The following is a 15,849-nucleotide window of genomic DNA, read 5'->3' as shown; positions in this document are numbered from 1 at the left end:
CCTTCTAATTTCTAGGATTATAGGAGGATACAATGAGGACCAAACCCTCAGTTAAAATGAGTTATTCAGCATTAGATGTCTTTTAAACTACACACTTGATGGGCTCAAAAAACTCCATTTTGATCGTGGCCCCCGTGGTGCATTACACAGTCAAATTCTTGTATGGCCAGGACAGTCGCCTACTTACTCCATGCTGCAACGGGACACTCTTCACACAGTCCTGCCCTTGGCTTTCACCTGCCCTGAGTGGGCCAGGACGTGGCTGAAGCTCCTGGATGATTCCATCCGGCACCTGGACGGTTATGTACTGGGCCAGGCTTTGCACACAACTGCAGCAGCGTTCCAGCGCCTGCTCCTTGGACTCTCCACTGAACTGTACCCGGAACATGCGGCTTTTACCCTGTTTGACAAATCAAAAGTTATCCTGAGTGACCCTAGATATATTACTTTCACCTACAGTGGAGTTTCTAGTGAGTCACTCCTTCTGCTTGAACGGGGAAGAGGTATGGATAAGGGAGCAATTACCCAATCTTGTTCATGTGAGTATGGGGGGAAAAAAGCCAATAATTATTTTTCTTCCTCTTTTTGAGAGCTGTATCTCACACTAGAATTCATCTCCTTCAGGGAACTGACATTAGCAAAAATGGGAAAGCCTGTATCTTAAAGCCAAAGAAGGTCTCTATACCGACTGAAGAGAAAGATCAATGTTTTATCTTGCTTTGAAATGAAAATTTCATAGCTTTTAATTCCCTAAGTGGAAGGTCAGTGGAGATAATGCAGAATGGTCCTGGCTCAACAATATCTTTCTAGAGCTGAGTATATAGAAGAGTGAGCCAGGGGGGTGTCACATTTAAAAAGCCAGTGAAATTTAGGCTACTGTACAAATGACACAGTGGAATGCTGTTTCTAATCTGCTGTCTGAGTTACATCCCTTGGCAAGTTTGCAAATGTGGGACAGATGCAATTATAACAAACAATCTGGAAACTACATCAAACTTATTTGATCGTGAAGTTAAAAATAGACCTTGATTATAACAACAACAAACATTATTTTAGTAGTAGTTCCCTCTTTTTCCAGTCTAATATTTTGCCCAGTTTAGAGGAGTGAGCTTATACAAAGCCACCCCAGACAGGATTGTATATACCGTAGTCCTTTGTTCACTTTCTTCTGTAAAGAAATTCAGATTTTTTTCACTTAATATATAAACCACATCACTAACCTGAAAACACTTCTAACCACAGCTAACAAAATCCTGTATCCCATAAGCAAGGAGTCTTCGCTTCTCCTCTTCACTGTTTACACTATTTACATTTTTAGATGAGGGGGGCAGTCCAAGACCGCAGCGTAGTCAGAAGCCTCATAACATCCCTCTTACAATAAAGACCCAAGAAAACAAGTGAACTGGATATAGACAACAACTTTGGAACCCTGAGCATCAACGGCAAAGCTGAAGATTCAGATCAAGTGCCAAGTAGAAGGAGAGACTACAAAGACAGCAGACACAGAGAATTACAGATCACCAGGGCCCTGCTAGCCAAACGTGCACAGTGCGGCCATACTGGGACAAAGCAAGCAGCGCTCTCAGCCGAAGCCCCCATCACCTGGTGCAGCCAAGCAGCAGCAACTCTGCACCCACATCCAGAGCCAGGCAGGAGTGCTCCCCACCCTGCAAAAGTTAAGTGTACTCACCTGACCCACCACACCCTCCCAGCCCCCTGCGCTGGAGGCCGCAGACCTGATCACGGGCAGGTGGCACCTACCACCGCCCTGCCCCTTAAGCTGGGAACCCACGAACCGGCAGTGCCCACCTGTTCACTCAGCCACTCTCACTGGGGACAGACAGTGGTGCCCGCTTCTCCACCTGGCCACCTGTGCGAGGAGCCTGTGGACATGCAGCGCCCCCTCTTCTGCCCACCCACCCATGCCAGGGGCCTGTGGACTAGCAGCACCCTCTCCTAAGCCCAGCCACCCAAGCCAAGCCCGCACACCAGCAGCATCCACTTCATCACCTGGCCACCAACGCCAGAGGCCCAGTGACTGACAGCACCTCCTCTTCCACCCAGCCAACTGCATCAGGGACCTGAGGACCAGCAGCACCCGCTCCTACATCCAGCTGCCCGTACCAGGACCCACAGACTGGTGGTACCTGCCACCCTGCCCAGCCACTGGTGCCAGGAGACCATGAACTGGAGGCACCCACTCCTATATCCAACAACCCATGCCAGGGACCCACAGACCAGCAGTGCCTTCTACTCCCTCCAGCCACCTGCACTGGGGACCCAAGGACCAATGGCACTCCCTCCCCCGCACTGTGCTGTAACAGGGGCATGCCCTCCTAGTGGGCACCCATGGACTGGCAGCATTCCCCCTTCCTCACCCCTTGCACCGCCCCCCTGCCGGCAACTGGAGGCTTGTGCCCACTCCGACCACCCCCAAGCAGCCCTGCCCACTCAGGACCACTGGTGAGAGTTTCTGTACCACCCACCCCGTGACTGATGACCTGGGCACACCTTCCCTGCCCACGAAGCAATCGGCAGTGCACACACACATTACCCGACCCAGAGAACAGTCAAAACACTCCCCGCACCCATGCCCAAGTGACTGGCCAGACAGGCACATCACCTCACCAGCAACACCAGCTACAACCTCAGCCATCCTGCAAGACCAGTGAACAGAGACCCATGCTCACACACCCAGCCACTGCCCCACCTACCTGGAGACAGGTGGTGAGAACTCCAGTGTGACCAGACCAGTGACCAAAATAGCATGCACGCCCCATCTACTTGGATATATCAAAATGAAACAAAACAAAAATCAGGACACAGCAAACAAACATACAATAAACAAATAAATACAATAATACCTTAATGCTTCAGAGAAAACAGACAATATCAAATCACATAAAGAAGCAGGACAAGATGGCTTCCAGCAAGTGATAAATAAGCAGAAAACCTTCTGGAGGAAGAAATGGTAATAGAACTACCTGAAAAGGAATTCAAAAGACTAACATAAAGGGTTCTGCAAGAGATCAAGAGAAACAAAGACAAAACCAAGGAAACACAGATAAAACCAAAGAAAACAGACAAAATCAAGAAAAACACAGACAAAGCAATAGAAGAATTCAGGAGAATACTACAAGAACAAAAGGACAAACAGACAATTAGAAACCATACGAAAACAGAAACTAAAAATTGAACAGATTAACAATAAAATTTGAGAAATAGGTAACTCAGTAGGACAAAAGAGCAGAGCTAATGGAGGACAGAATCAGTGAAACACAGGACAAATTCCTTGATGACAATTTGTTTGAGGAAAAATCAGAAAAAAGAATGAAGAAAATGAAGAAAGCCTAAGAATTATGTAGGACACTATCAAGAGGAAAAATTTATGTGTGATCAGAATTCCAGAACAGCAGGAGAAAAAATACATAAATAAATAAAACCCACAGAATTATCAAAAATTATCAGAAAACTTCCCTAATATCATGAAAGATAAGAAGATATCATCCAAGAAGCTCAACAAACCCCATACAGACCCTCCAAAAAAGTCACTAAGACATCTCATGATCAAACTTGCCAAAACCAAAGACAAAGAAAGAATCCCAAGAGCAGATTGGGAAAAACAAAAAATCACCTGTAAGGGGAAACCAATTAAGACTAAGCTCGGATCACTAGGCAGAAACTATGCAAGGAAGGCAGCAATGGGATGACATATATAAAGCCTTGAAAGAAAAAAAACTGCAAACCAAGAATTATATATCCAGCAAAATTGTGCCTCAAATACAACGGTGAAATTAGGACAAAATGAAACAAAACAAAAATCGGGATGCGGCAAACAAACACAAAATTAAGGAAATTTGTAAAAACCAGACAGAGAAACAACGACATCAGATCACAACCTGGGATTAGGACACAAAACAGCATTAGCCAGGTACCAACCCAGATAAAGAGTTCTCAAAAATAAAACCAAGGTAAAAGACTGAAAACTGGGAACCAGAGACGTCACTCTGTAAATGATGACAACATCAAAACAAAAAGGGGAAATAATGGTATAGTTATAGGACTTTCATATGGTGAGGAAGTCAAGGCGATTTCAAGAAATAAAAGACCACTTTAAAATTAGGAAGATAAAGGTAAATTTCAAGGTAACCACAAAGAAAATTAACAAACCTACTCATCAAAATAAAAAAGAAAAACATAAAGACTCAGTAAACACAAAATCAACAACAATGAAAGAAATGAAAAGAAAATCCACAAAAACAACTCAGCACAGAAAATTAAGCCGAACGAAGAAACCATCAACACCACAAAAGAAGCACAACAAAATGACAACAGTAAACTTATGTCTGTCAATAATCACACTGAATGTAAATGGCTTAAATGCACCAGTAAGGAGACAGAGAGTGGCAGATGGGTAAAAAAATAAATACGCTCCATCAGTATGCTGTCTACAAGAGACACACCTTAGACATAAAGATGTAAATAAACTATGCTTTGGTGAGCATTCTTACACATACACCTTTGTACATAAATGTCTAAAAGCAGACTTACTGGGTCAAAGGATGTTTCTATTTCATGTTCTAGTATATATTGCCCATGGCAAGAGAGTACCAATTTACTCCCACCAACAGTCCCTGTACCACTTCCTTCTACCCTCCAATGCTAGAGATTCTCATTCTTTTAAATTTTTGTCAACCTACTAGGTTAGCACAAATGTTTATTTTAAAATTTTACTCTTAAAAAAAAGTAATTTCTTTGATTTCTAGTGAGTTTGAATATTCTTCTCATGCTTATTGGTTTTTGTGTGTGTGTGTGTGTGTGTGTGTGTGTATACTGTCCATTTTTCCTTGGGTGGATAATCCTGAAATTATCAAAAATTATTAAAAGCTAATTTTCTATGAGGAAAGGTAAAGAGCTGTTAAGAGAACTATACGGCTTTTGGTAATACTACGTATGCATCTTCTGTGAAATTAGAGCTGATTCTTTGTTCACAATTAGTTGTTTCCAATTCATCCTAATTTAGAAGCTACTTGAAGATGTATATATGAAGTACTTCTATATTAGCTATTTCTATTTTGATTCTGTAATATCTAACTGACCTTTTTGGAAACAATCACAATAAATAAGTGTACCTAGTAGCTAGCTGAAGAGCTATACGTACAGATGGGCAATTGTTATTAAGTGGATAAGCATGGCAAAAATCTGAGACCAAGTGCATAAGTCTAGACCATATATGGAAACCCTCGTGGCGTAGTGGTTAAGAGCTATATATGAGCATACATACGAACCAGTTTGCGTAGTCAGGGTTTCTTGGAAGTGCAATTCTAAGAAATGTCAGAGTAAGTTATATGTCTGATAGCATAGCTGAAGTCCTTCTCCATGTTTGCTTCTGTTAAATCCTCTGGAAGAATTTGAGCTTATCATCTAAAGCCAGAAATACCACTTCAGTGCATGTGGACCAAAGATAAAGCCAAGGTACATCAGGGAGAATCTAAAAATGAGTTACATCTCTAACCCACATCCTCAATGCCATGGTTTACACAATGGAAAACCTGCTGCCGGTTTAACAAAAAGGACTACTAGATTGAAAATCTTGATGAGATTGATTTTTATGCCATAACTAAATGCCAGAAAGACTTCTTGCTGTGAAATGAAGTTTTCAAGTATATACTAGCAGCCATAAACTGCCCCAAAAACGTAGTCTCCAGTTTCTATCATCTACAGAGATTAGCAAAGAATTACTATATTTTAAGTAGTGGCTTACACGTTAAATTGTTTCTACCCTATTTACAAGACAATTCCAAGTTATTACAACTAATAGGAAATTACACAACAGACTCCTCTAGGAAGCCAAAGTTAAGGGTCAGTGCTTTTCTCTACACTTATTTTCACGTACTCAATTAAGAAGATCAAGCCTTTGTTGCTGTCCTGGGGCGATGAGGCTCACTAAGTGCTGACTCACAAGTGTGAACAGCATCTCCCAGGGAAGATTCTTAAGCCGCAGGCTACAGAGCAGATGTTGTAAGGACAGCATCACGCTTTGTGAGATGAGGTGCCCAGGCAGTAGCCTCGGAGAAGGAGAGCCTAGGTGACATTAGGGGCCTCACAAACCCAATCGGTTTTTCCTGCTGGTTTTAGTTTCAGCCTCCAGATCTGTGAGAAATCTTTTGCCACTAGGACCCCAACAAAGCTGTTTTCCCACTACTGACTGAATTCCTCTACTGCAGAAAATGTGGGGGAAACTACAGAAAAACAACTTAACCAGACAAGGAATTGCAGCATTTTCTTTGTTTGCTTTGAAATCAAGAGGCAATACTCAAAGCACAGGCCAGGCAAAATCGTGACAAAATTCCTTGGTGAATTCCTGGGGGTGAGAAGTAAAGAGGTTTAGGTTTACTCCTTTGAACCAAAGTGCCCTCTGGATAGGGAATTATATGTCTACCACAGGGAATTAGACGTCTACCAGGTGCTGTGGAACCGACTCCCGCTCATGATGACCCTGTGTGTGTCATAGCAGAAATGGGACCCACAGAGTTTTCAATGGCTGATTTTTTGGAAGTAGATCACCAGGCCTTTCTCCCAAGGTGCCTCTGGGTGGGTTCAAACCACCAACCTTCCAGTTAGGAGCCAAGCTAGTTAACTGTTTGCACCACCCAAAAACTCCCTGTTAGAAAGTGTGCTTCCTTTTGTTTTGGCAAATCTGAAAAAACATATCACTGGCTCACAGTAGACTGAGCCATTCATCATGAGATTTGCCGAAACAAAAAGAACCACATATTATAAGTAGCAGAACTTAATCTACTTATTTCAGTCTAGAGAGACACAGAAACACAATGCTTAGGTATTACCCACAGAACTTAAGTTATAGTAAATTGTTGTGAGAAGAACAAAAATTTTACTTGAAAATACTTCTCCCATTTGTCAACTTTAACAGTGGTGCTTGCTGTATAATACTTGGTAACTAAAATTTATGCAAGGCAAGAAGCACCAAACATAATACCTTTTGCCAGACTGAGGCAAAAAGAAGACTCTGTTGGTTCAATATTAATTTATTACAGCAAATCAGTTGATCAAAGGAGGAAAAAAACCATAATCTTGATAGGTGTCAAAAAGCATTTGATAAAATGTAATATGTAGTCCTGCTAAATTAATAAATGAACTATAGGAGGTGGAGCCCAGATGGCGGAATAGACAGATGCTTCCAGCGAGCCCTCTTTACAACAAAGACCTGAAAAAACAAGTACATTTATGACAAGCTAGGAGCCCTGAGCATCAAAGGCAAGCTTAGAAAGCGAACTGAGGGACGGGGGAAGACGAGATGGTTCAGAAGCGGAGAGGAGTTACCAGACCTGAATCACGGGGAGCTCTCAGGCACCATTCCTGGAGTGGCGGTGGCGGGCTGGTACTAGCGTTAGGCTGGAGTTTCCTCAGGGAGTAGCAGCCAGCCACACAGCCTACTCACACCTCCAGAACCAGAGAAGAACGGTGCTCTCGGCAAAAGCTAAGTAATTGCACGTATTTTACCACCCACCCCCTCAAGCCAGCTTCAGCAGCTGAATTCCCTGGGCCTCAGATGGGCCCTGTTGAGAGCCTAGAGCCATCCTCCCAGCCCTGGAGAAAGAAAAAATTTGCAATTGGGGGAAAAGACAATTTGCCAGCTCCACTAAACTAACTGGGGGAGCTCAGGACAGAAGTGGCTCCGTCCAGGCATAAACGATCTGTGAACTTTGAGTACATTTCCCCTCTGCGTGGACCTGTGTGGGCCTATTTCAGGAGAATAGGCCCATTTCAGAATAGGCCCTTGTTGGCAGGTTCCATTTCAGCTGTGCTGCGGAGAGTCAGGTGTTTGATGTTTGACATTGCTTTGCCTATTAAACGGTCCTCACCTACCCACATCAGGGGCCTAAGGACTGGCAGCTCCACTCAGGTCAACCAGCCACCCCTGACAGGGCTCCAAGGATAACACGTACCTCCCAGTCCTCACAACCAAAAACACTGGGTGCCCATGGGCCATCTGCAGAACCCACCCACATGTACGCTTTAGGGATCAGGGACACACTTTCCTCAGAGACGTGTGGGGGACAATTCTCAGCTCCTTGCCTTGTTCAGAGTGTGACCCCCTGCAGCAACCAGATACTGGTACCTACACAAATCACCCCTGCCCCTCTAGGGCTGTAGGACAGAGCCTGTACAACACACTTGACGATCAGCTACCTGGACACCTGAGCTGAATTCATACAAGAAAAGTGAATGGTCTCCTAGACTAATAAACCTGATAACAGCTCTAGCCATCTGGTGACAGGACATCAGGGCTCCGAAGGCAAAAATAATCAAGCTAGCTCACTCAAGCAACCCATCTGGGCATATCAAAACAAAACAAAGCAAGAAGCTACAACACAGTAGGCAAACATAAAATAAACTAATACAATAACTATAGATGGCTCAGAGACAACAGCTAATATCAAGTCACATAAAGAAACAAGCAATGATTGCCTCAACAAGCTCTCAAAACAAAGAATCAAGGGATCTTCTAGATGAAAGTACACTCCTGGAATTACCAGAGGCAGAATACAAAAGATTAATATACAGAACCCTTCAAGACATCAGGAAGGAAATGAGGCAATATGCAGAACAAGCCAAGGAACAAAAAGATAAAGCAACTGAAGAAATTAAGAAGATTATTCAGGAACATAATGAAATATTTAATAAGAGGCAAAAATCCACAAACACATAGCAATCAGAAATCCAGAAGATTAACAATAAAATTACAGAAGTAGACAGCTCAATAGAAAGTCAGAGGAGCAAACTGAGCAAGTGGAAGGCAGAATTTCTGAACTTGAAGATAAATCACTTGGCACTAATATATTTGAAGAAAAATCAGATAAAAGAATTAAAAAAAAATGAAGAAACCTTAAGAATCCATGTGGGACTCTTTCAAGGGAAGTAACCTACGAGTGATTGGAGTACCAGAACAGGGAGGGATAACAGAAAATACAGAGAGAATTGTTGAGGATTTGTTGGCAGAAACCTTCCCTGATATCGTGAAAGATGAGAAGATATCTATCCAAGATGCTCATCGAACTTCACATAAGGTAGATGTTAAAACAAAGTCACCAAGACATATTATAATCAAACTTGCCAAAACCAAAGACAAAGAGAGAATTTTAAGAGCAGCTAGGGATAAACAAAGAGTCGCCTTCAAAGGAGAACCAATAAGAATAAACTCAGACTACTCAGCAGAAAATTGAAGGAAAAAAAATTGCCTGCCAAGAATCATATATCCAGCAAAACTCTCTCTTAAATATGAAGGTGAAATAAGGACATTTCCAGATAAACAGAAGTTTAGGGAATTTGCAAAAACCAAACCAAAACTACAAGAAATACTAAAGGGAGTTCTTTGGTTAGAAAATCAATAGTATCAGGTATAAACCCAAGACTAGAACACTGGGCAGAGCACTCAGAAGTCAACCCAGGCAGGGAAAACAAAAAAACAAAGCAAGATAAAAAAAAAAAAGCTCAAAACAGAGTAACAGCGATGTTATTACTTAAAAGAAGACAACATTAAAACAATAAAGAGGGACTAAGAAATGTAGTCATAGATCTTCCACATGGAGAGGAAGATACAGCAATACAAAGAAATAAAAGTTAGGTTTAAATTTAGAAAAATAGGGGTTAATAATAAGGTAACCACAAAGGAGACAAACTATCCTACACATCAAAATAAAATACAAGAAAAAAATAGAGACTCAGCAGAAACAAAATCAACAACAAATATGAGGAAAGGACAATATATAAAGATAATCTACTCAGCACATAAAATTAAGTGGGAAAAAGAAACTGTCAACACACAAAAAAAGACATCAGAATGATAGCACTAAACTCATACCTATCCTTAATTACCCTGAATGTAAATGGAGTAAACGCACCAATAAAGAGAGAGTGGCAGAATGGATTAAAAAACAAGATCCGTCTATATGCTGCCTACAAGACACACACCTTAGACTTAGAGACACAAACAAACTAAAACTCAAAGGATGGAAAAAAAAAATCAAGCAAACAATCAAAAAAGAGCAGGAATGGCAATATTAATTTCTGACAAAATAGATTTTAAAGTTAAATCTACCACAATGGATAAGGAAGGACACTATATAATGATTAAAGGGACAATACACCAAGAAGATATAACCATATTAAATATTTATGCACCCAATAACGGGGCTGCAAGATACATAAAACAAACTCTATCAGCATTGAAAAGTGAGACAGCTCCACAATAATAGTAGGAGATTTCAACACACCACTTTCAGTGAAGGACAGGACATCCAGAAAGCTCAATAAAGACACGGAAGATCTAAATGGCACAGTCAACCAACTTCACCTCACAGACATATACAGAACACTCCACCCAACAGCAACCAAGTATACTTTCTTTTCAAGTGCACATGGAACATTCTCCAGAATAGACCACATATTAGGTCGTAAAGCAAGCCTTAGCAGAATCCAAAGTACTGAAATATTACAAAGCATCTTCTCTGACCATAAGGCCATAAAAGTGGAAATCAATAACAGAGAAAGCAGGGAAAAGAAATCAAACACTTGGAAACTGAACAATACCCTGCTCAAAAAAGACTGGATTATAGAAGACATTAAGGATGGAATGAAGAAATTCATAGAATCCAGTGAGAATGAAAACACTTCCTATCAGAACCTTTGGGACACAGCAAAAGCAGTGCTCAGAGGCCAATTTATATCAATAAATGCACACATACAAAAAGAAGAAAGGGCCAAAATCAAAGAGTTATCCCTACAACGTTAACAAATAGAAAGAGAGCAACAATAGAAACCCACAGGCACCAGAAGAAAACAAATAATAAAAATTAGAGCAGAACTAAATGAAATAGAAAACAGAAAAACAACTGAAACAGTTAACAAGACCAAAAGCTGGTTCTTTGAAAAAATCAATAAAACTGACAAACCATTGGCCAAACTGACAAAAGAAAAACAGGCGAGAAAGCAAATAACCCGAATAAGAAATGAGATGGGCGATATTACAACAGACCCAACTGAAATTAAAAGAATCATATCAGATTACCATGAATAATTGTACTCTAACAAATCTGAAAACCTAGAAGAAATGGATGAATTCCTAGAAACACACTATCTACCTAAATTAACACAAACAGAAGCAGAACAACTAAATAGACCCATAACAAAAGAAATGATTGAAAAGGCAATCAAAAAACTCCCAACAATAAAAAGCCCTGGTCTGGATGGCTTCACTGCAGAGATCTACCAAATTTTCAGAGAAGAGTTAAGACCACTACTACTAACGGTATTTCAGAGCATAGAAAAGAACGCAATACTCCCAAACTCCTTCTATGAAGCCACCATATCCCTGATACCAAAACCAGGTAAAGACACCACTAAAAAAGAAAATTACAGACCTATATCCCTCGTGAACTTAGATGCAAAAATCCTCAACAAAATTCTAGCCAATAGAATTCAACAACATATCAAAAAAATAATTCACCATGACCAAGTGGGATTCATACCAGGTATGCAGGGATGGTTCAACATTTGAAAAACAATTAATGTAATCCATCATATAAATAAAACAAAAGATAAGAGTCACATGATTTTATCAATCGATACAGAGAAGGCATTTGACAAAGTTCAACACTCATTCATGATAAAAAACTCTCAGCAAAATAGGAATAGAAGGAAAATTTCTCAACATAATAAAGGGCATTCATACAAAGCCAACAGCCAGGATCATTCTAAATGGAGAGACCCTGAAAGCATTCCCCCTGAGATCGGGAACCAGACAAGGATGCCCTTTATCACCACTCTTATTTAACATTGCGCTGGAGGTCCTAGCCAGAGCATTTAGGCTAGATAAAAAATAAAGGGCATCCAGATTGGCAAGGAAGAAGTAAAATTATCTCTATTTGCAGATGACATGATCTTATACGCAGAAAACCTTAAGGGATCCTCAAGAAAACTACTGAAACTAATAGAAGAGTTCAGCAGAGTATCGGGATACAAGATAAACATACAAAAATCAGCTGGATTCCTCTATACCAACAACAAAAAAACATCGAAAAGGAAACCACCAAATGAATACCATTTACAGTAGTCCCCCAAGAAGATAAAATACTTAGGGATAAATCTTACCAGAGATGTAAAAGACTTATACAAAGAAAACTACAAAACACTTCTGCAAGAAACCAAAAGAGACCTACATAAATGGAAAAACATACCTTGCTCATGGATAGGTAGACTTAACTTTATAAAAATGTCTATTCTACCAAAAGCAATCTATACATTTAACGCAATTCCAATCCAAATTCCAACGACATTCTTTAATGAGATGGAGAAACAAATCATCAACTTCATATGGAAGGCAAAGAGGGCGCAGTTAACTAAAAGCATTACTGAAAAAGAAGAACAGTGGGAGCCCTTACTCTACCTGATTTTAGAACCTATTACACCACCACAGTAGTCAAAACAGCCTGGTACTGCTACAACAACAGATACATGGACCAATGGAACAGAATTGAGAATCCAGACATAAATCCATCCCCATATAAGCACCTGATATTTGACAACAAGGCTGGCATTAATTCAAAAAACACAAAACAATGAATGTTGGAGAGGCTGTGGAAAGACTGCAACACTTATACACTGCTGGTGGGAATGTAAGATGGTACAACCACTTCGGAAATCAATTTGGCACTTCCTTAAAAGGCTAGAAATAGAACTACCATATGATCCAGCAATCCCACTCCTTGGAATATATCCTAGAGAAATAACAGCCTTTGCACGAACAGATACATGCACACCCATGTTCACTGCAGCACTGTTTACAACAGCAAAAAGATGGAAGCAACCAAGATGCCCATCAATGGATGAATGGATAAATAAATTATGGTATATTCACACAATGGAATACTATGCATCGATAAAGAACAGTGACGAATCTGTGAAACATTTCATAACATGGAGGAACCTGGAAGGCATTATGCTGAGTGAAATTAGTCAGTTGGAAAAGGACAAATATTGTATAAGATCACTATTATAAGAACTTGAGAAATAGTTTAAAAAAAGAAGAAAATATTCTTTGATGGTTATGAGAGGGGGAGGGAGGGGGAGGGAGGGGGGAGGGAGGGAGGGTGGCAAAGGGGTACTCACTAATTAGAAAGTTGGTAAGAATTACTTTAGGCGATGGGAAAGACAACACACAATATAGGAGAGGTCAACACAATTGGACTAAACCCAAAGCAAAGAAGTTTCCGGAATAAGCTGAATGCTTCGAAGGCCAGCGTAGCAGGGGAAGGGGTTTGGGGACCATGGTTTCAGGGGACATCTAGGTCAACTGGCATAATAAAATCTATTAAGAAAAACATTCTGCATCCCGCTTTGGAGAGTGGCATCTGGGGTCTTAAACGCTAGCAAGCAGCCATGTAAGACGCATCAATTGGTCTCAACCTACCTGGAGCAAAGGAGAATGAAGAACTCCAAGGACACTAGGTAATTATGAGCCCAAGAAACAGAAAGGGCCACATAAACCAGAGACTACATCAGCCTGAGACCAGAAGAGCTAGATGGTGCCCAGCTACAACCGATGACTACCCTGACTGGGAACACAACAGAGAGGAGAGCAATGGGATGCAGACCCCAAATTCTCATAAAAAGACCAGACTTAATGGTCTGACTGAGATTAGAAGGACCCCAGTGGTCATGGCCCCCAGGCCTTCTGTTGGCCCAGGACAGGAACCATTCCCAAAGCCAACTCTTCAGACAGGGATTAGACTGGACAACGGGTTGGAGAGGGATGTTGGTGAGGAGTGAACTACTTGGATCAGGCGGACACTTGAGCCTATGTTGGCATCTCCTCCTTGGAGGGGAGATGAGAGGGTGAGGGAGTTAGAAGCTCGAGAAATGGACAGGAAAAGAGAGAGTGGAGGGAGGGGGTGGGCTGTCTTATTAGGGGGAGAGCAACTGGGAGTATGTAGCAAGGTGTAAATAAGTTCTTGTGTGAGAGACTGACTTGATTTGTAAACTTTCACTTAAAGCACAGAAAAATTTTAAAAAATAAATGAACTATAAATGAAAGAATATGCCTTCCATGGTAAAGAATATCCAATCCACAGTCAGAGTTGTACTTAACATCTAAACACTACTTCACATTCATAAGGAAGATGTCAAGGATGCCACCATAACCATATAATTACACTGGAAGGTCTAGCCCTTCAGTAAGGTGGGTAAAGTAATAAAGGGTATAAACTACCGGAAATAATACAATTATCATTACTTGCAGATTATAAAACTGCTTTCCTAGAAATTAAAAAAATTATAAAATAATCAGAACTAATAAAAGTTTAGTAAGGAGGCTGAGGTGAGGCCATGTGGTTCAGTGGAGAGACTTTCCATGTGAGAGACCTGGTTTGATTCCTGGATAACGCACCTCGCGCGCAGCCACCGCCCGTCTGTCAGGCGGAGGCTCGCATGTTGCTATGATGGTGAACAGGTTTCATCGAAGCTTCCAGTCTAGGAAGAAAGACCTGCAATCTGCTTCTGAAAATCAGCCAGTGAAAACCCTACAGATCACAACAGTCTAATCTGCAACCGATCATGGGGGTGGCACAGGACTGGGCAGCGCTTTGTTCCGTTGTGCATGGGGTCACTGAGAGTCGTGCTGACTCAATGGCAGCTAAAAACAAAGAAAGCTAAACTTAAATGAATTCAGAAAAAAATCCAGTAAGCAGCTAGAAATAACTTGACAATAAAGAATACAATCCACAGGAACAGACAAAAAGTTCCTAACCTTAAATAGTTTTTAAAAGCCTATATATATACACACACAAATAAAATATATAAAACATTATATAACTATAAAAATTATATATTTCTATATAACGTAATCTCTATATAGTATTCTAAATACCTTGAAAAAGAGGAAAATTAGACAAAAGGCTTGGGCAGGTAAATTACAGAAGAGATACAGATAGCTAATAAACACACAAAAATGTTTATTCTCACCACTTATCAAAGAAATAACATCAAGGGAAGATGTTAATTTTTGCCTATGGAATTGTGGTGAGGATTTGAATAAATGAACATTCTTACATGTTGCCAGTGGGATATAAACAGTATAATCCATCTGGCAGACAAGTTTGCAATAGAAATGTTCATACTTCTAGGGCTTTCCTCTTAGGAAAATCATCACAGACAAGCAACCCTGTAAACAACTCCCTATGAAAATCAAAACATCTTTGTAACAGTGAAAAACTGGGGACGGGTTAACTGAAAACATCCAAACAATAAAATGCCATGTAGCCATTAAGAATCATGTTTTCAAAGACTACATAATGACCTGGTATAATGTTTCCGATAGAATGTTGCTTGGCAAAAGAGCAGGATACAGAGTACTCTGGATAGTGAAATCTCAATTTTATAAATTATCTATACGGCAACAAAACAAAACAAAACGGCAAACCAGTTGCCACTGATTCAGATTCAAAGTAACCCCAGTCTTTTTTTCTACAAAACCATTGCCATCAAGTCAATTACAAATCATAGTGATCATACAGAACAGAGTAGAACTGCCCCATAGGGTTTCCAAGGCTGTAACTCTTCACGAAAGCAGAGGGCCACATCTTTCTCCCTTGGAGCAGATGGTAAGATCAAACTGCCGACCTTTCGGTTTGCGGTCGAGCACTTTAACCACTGCATCACCAGGGCTGGAAAAGCCCAACAGTCTTTCTCCTAATCTCCTTTGCAGTTTGGAGGGTGAGGTGCTTATGACACTGTTCTGGTCCATGAGACAGGCCTCTTCCGGAGGTTGTG

At 40.8% G+C, this 15,849-nt stretch overlaps 1 protein-coding gene across 2 annotated transcripts in view; it reads right to left on the bottom strand.

Moving 5' to 3' along the window:
• REC114 (REC114 meiotic recombination protein) overlaps positions 1-15,849 on the bottom strand; it is a 103,001-nt gene that overhangs the window by 10,569 nt on the left and 76,583 nt on the right. For both annotated transcript variants that reach the window (XM_049905478.1, XM_049905479.1), the window contains one exon: positions 188-400. In XM_049905478.1, the coding sequence (XP_049761435.1) occupies positions 188-400 (213 nt within the window). The remainder of the gene's footprint in view (positions 1-187; positions 401-15,849) is intronic.

Source organism: Elephas maximus, chromosome 13, assembly GCF_024166365.1.
Source record: "Elephas maximus indicus isolate mEleMax1 chromosome 13, mEleMax1 primary haplotype, whole genome shotgun sequence".
In the NCBI taxonomy this organism is placed as follows: domain Eukaryota; kingdom Metazoa; phylum Chordata; class Mammalia; order Proboscidea; family Elephantidae; genus Elephas; species Elephas maximus.
Note: the sequence above shows the minus strand (reverse complement) of the source record. Positions and strands in the feature narration are given on the sequence as shown.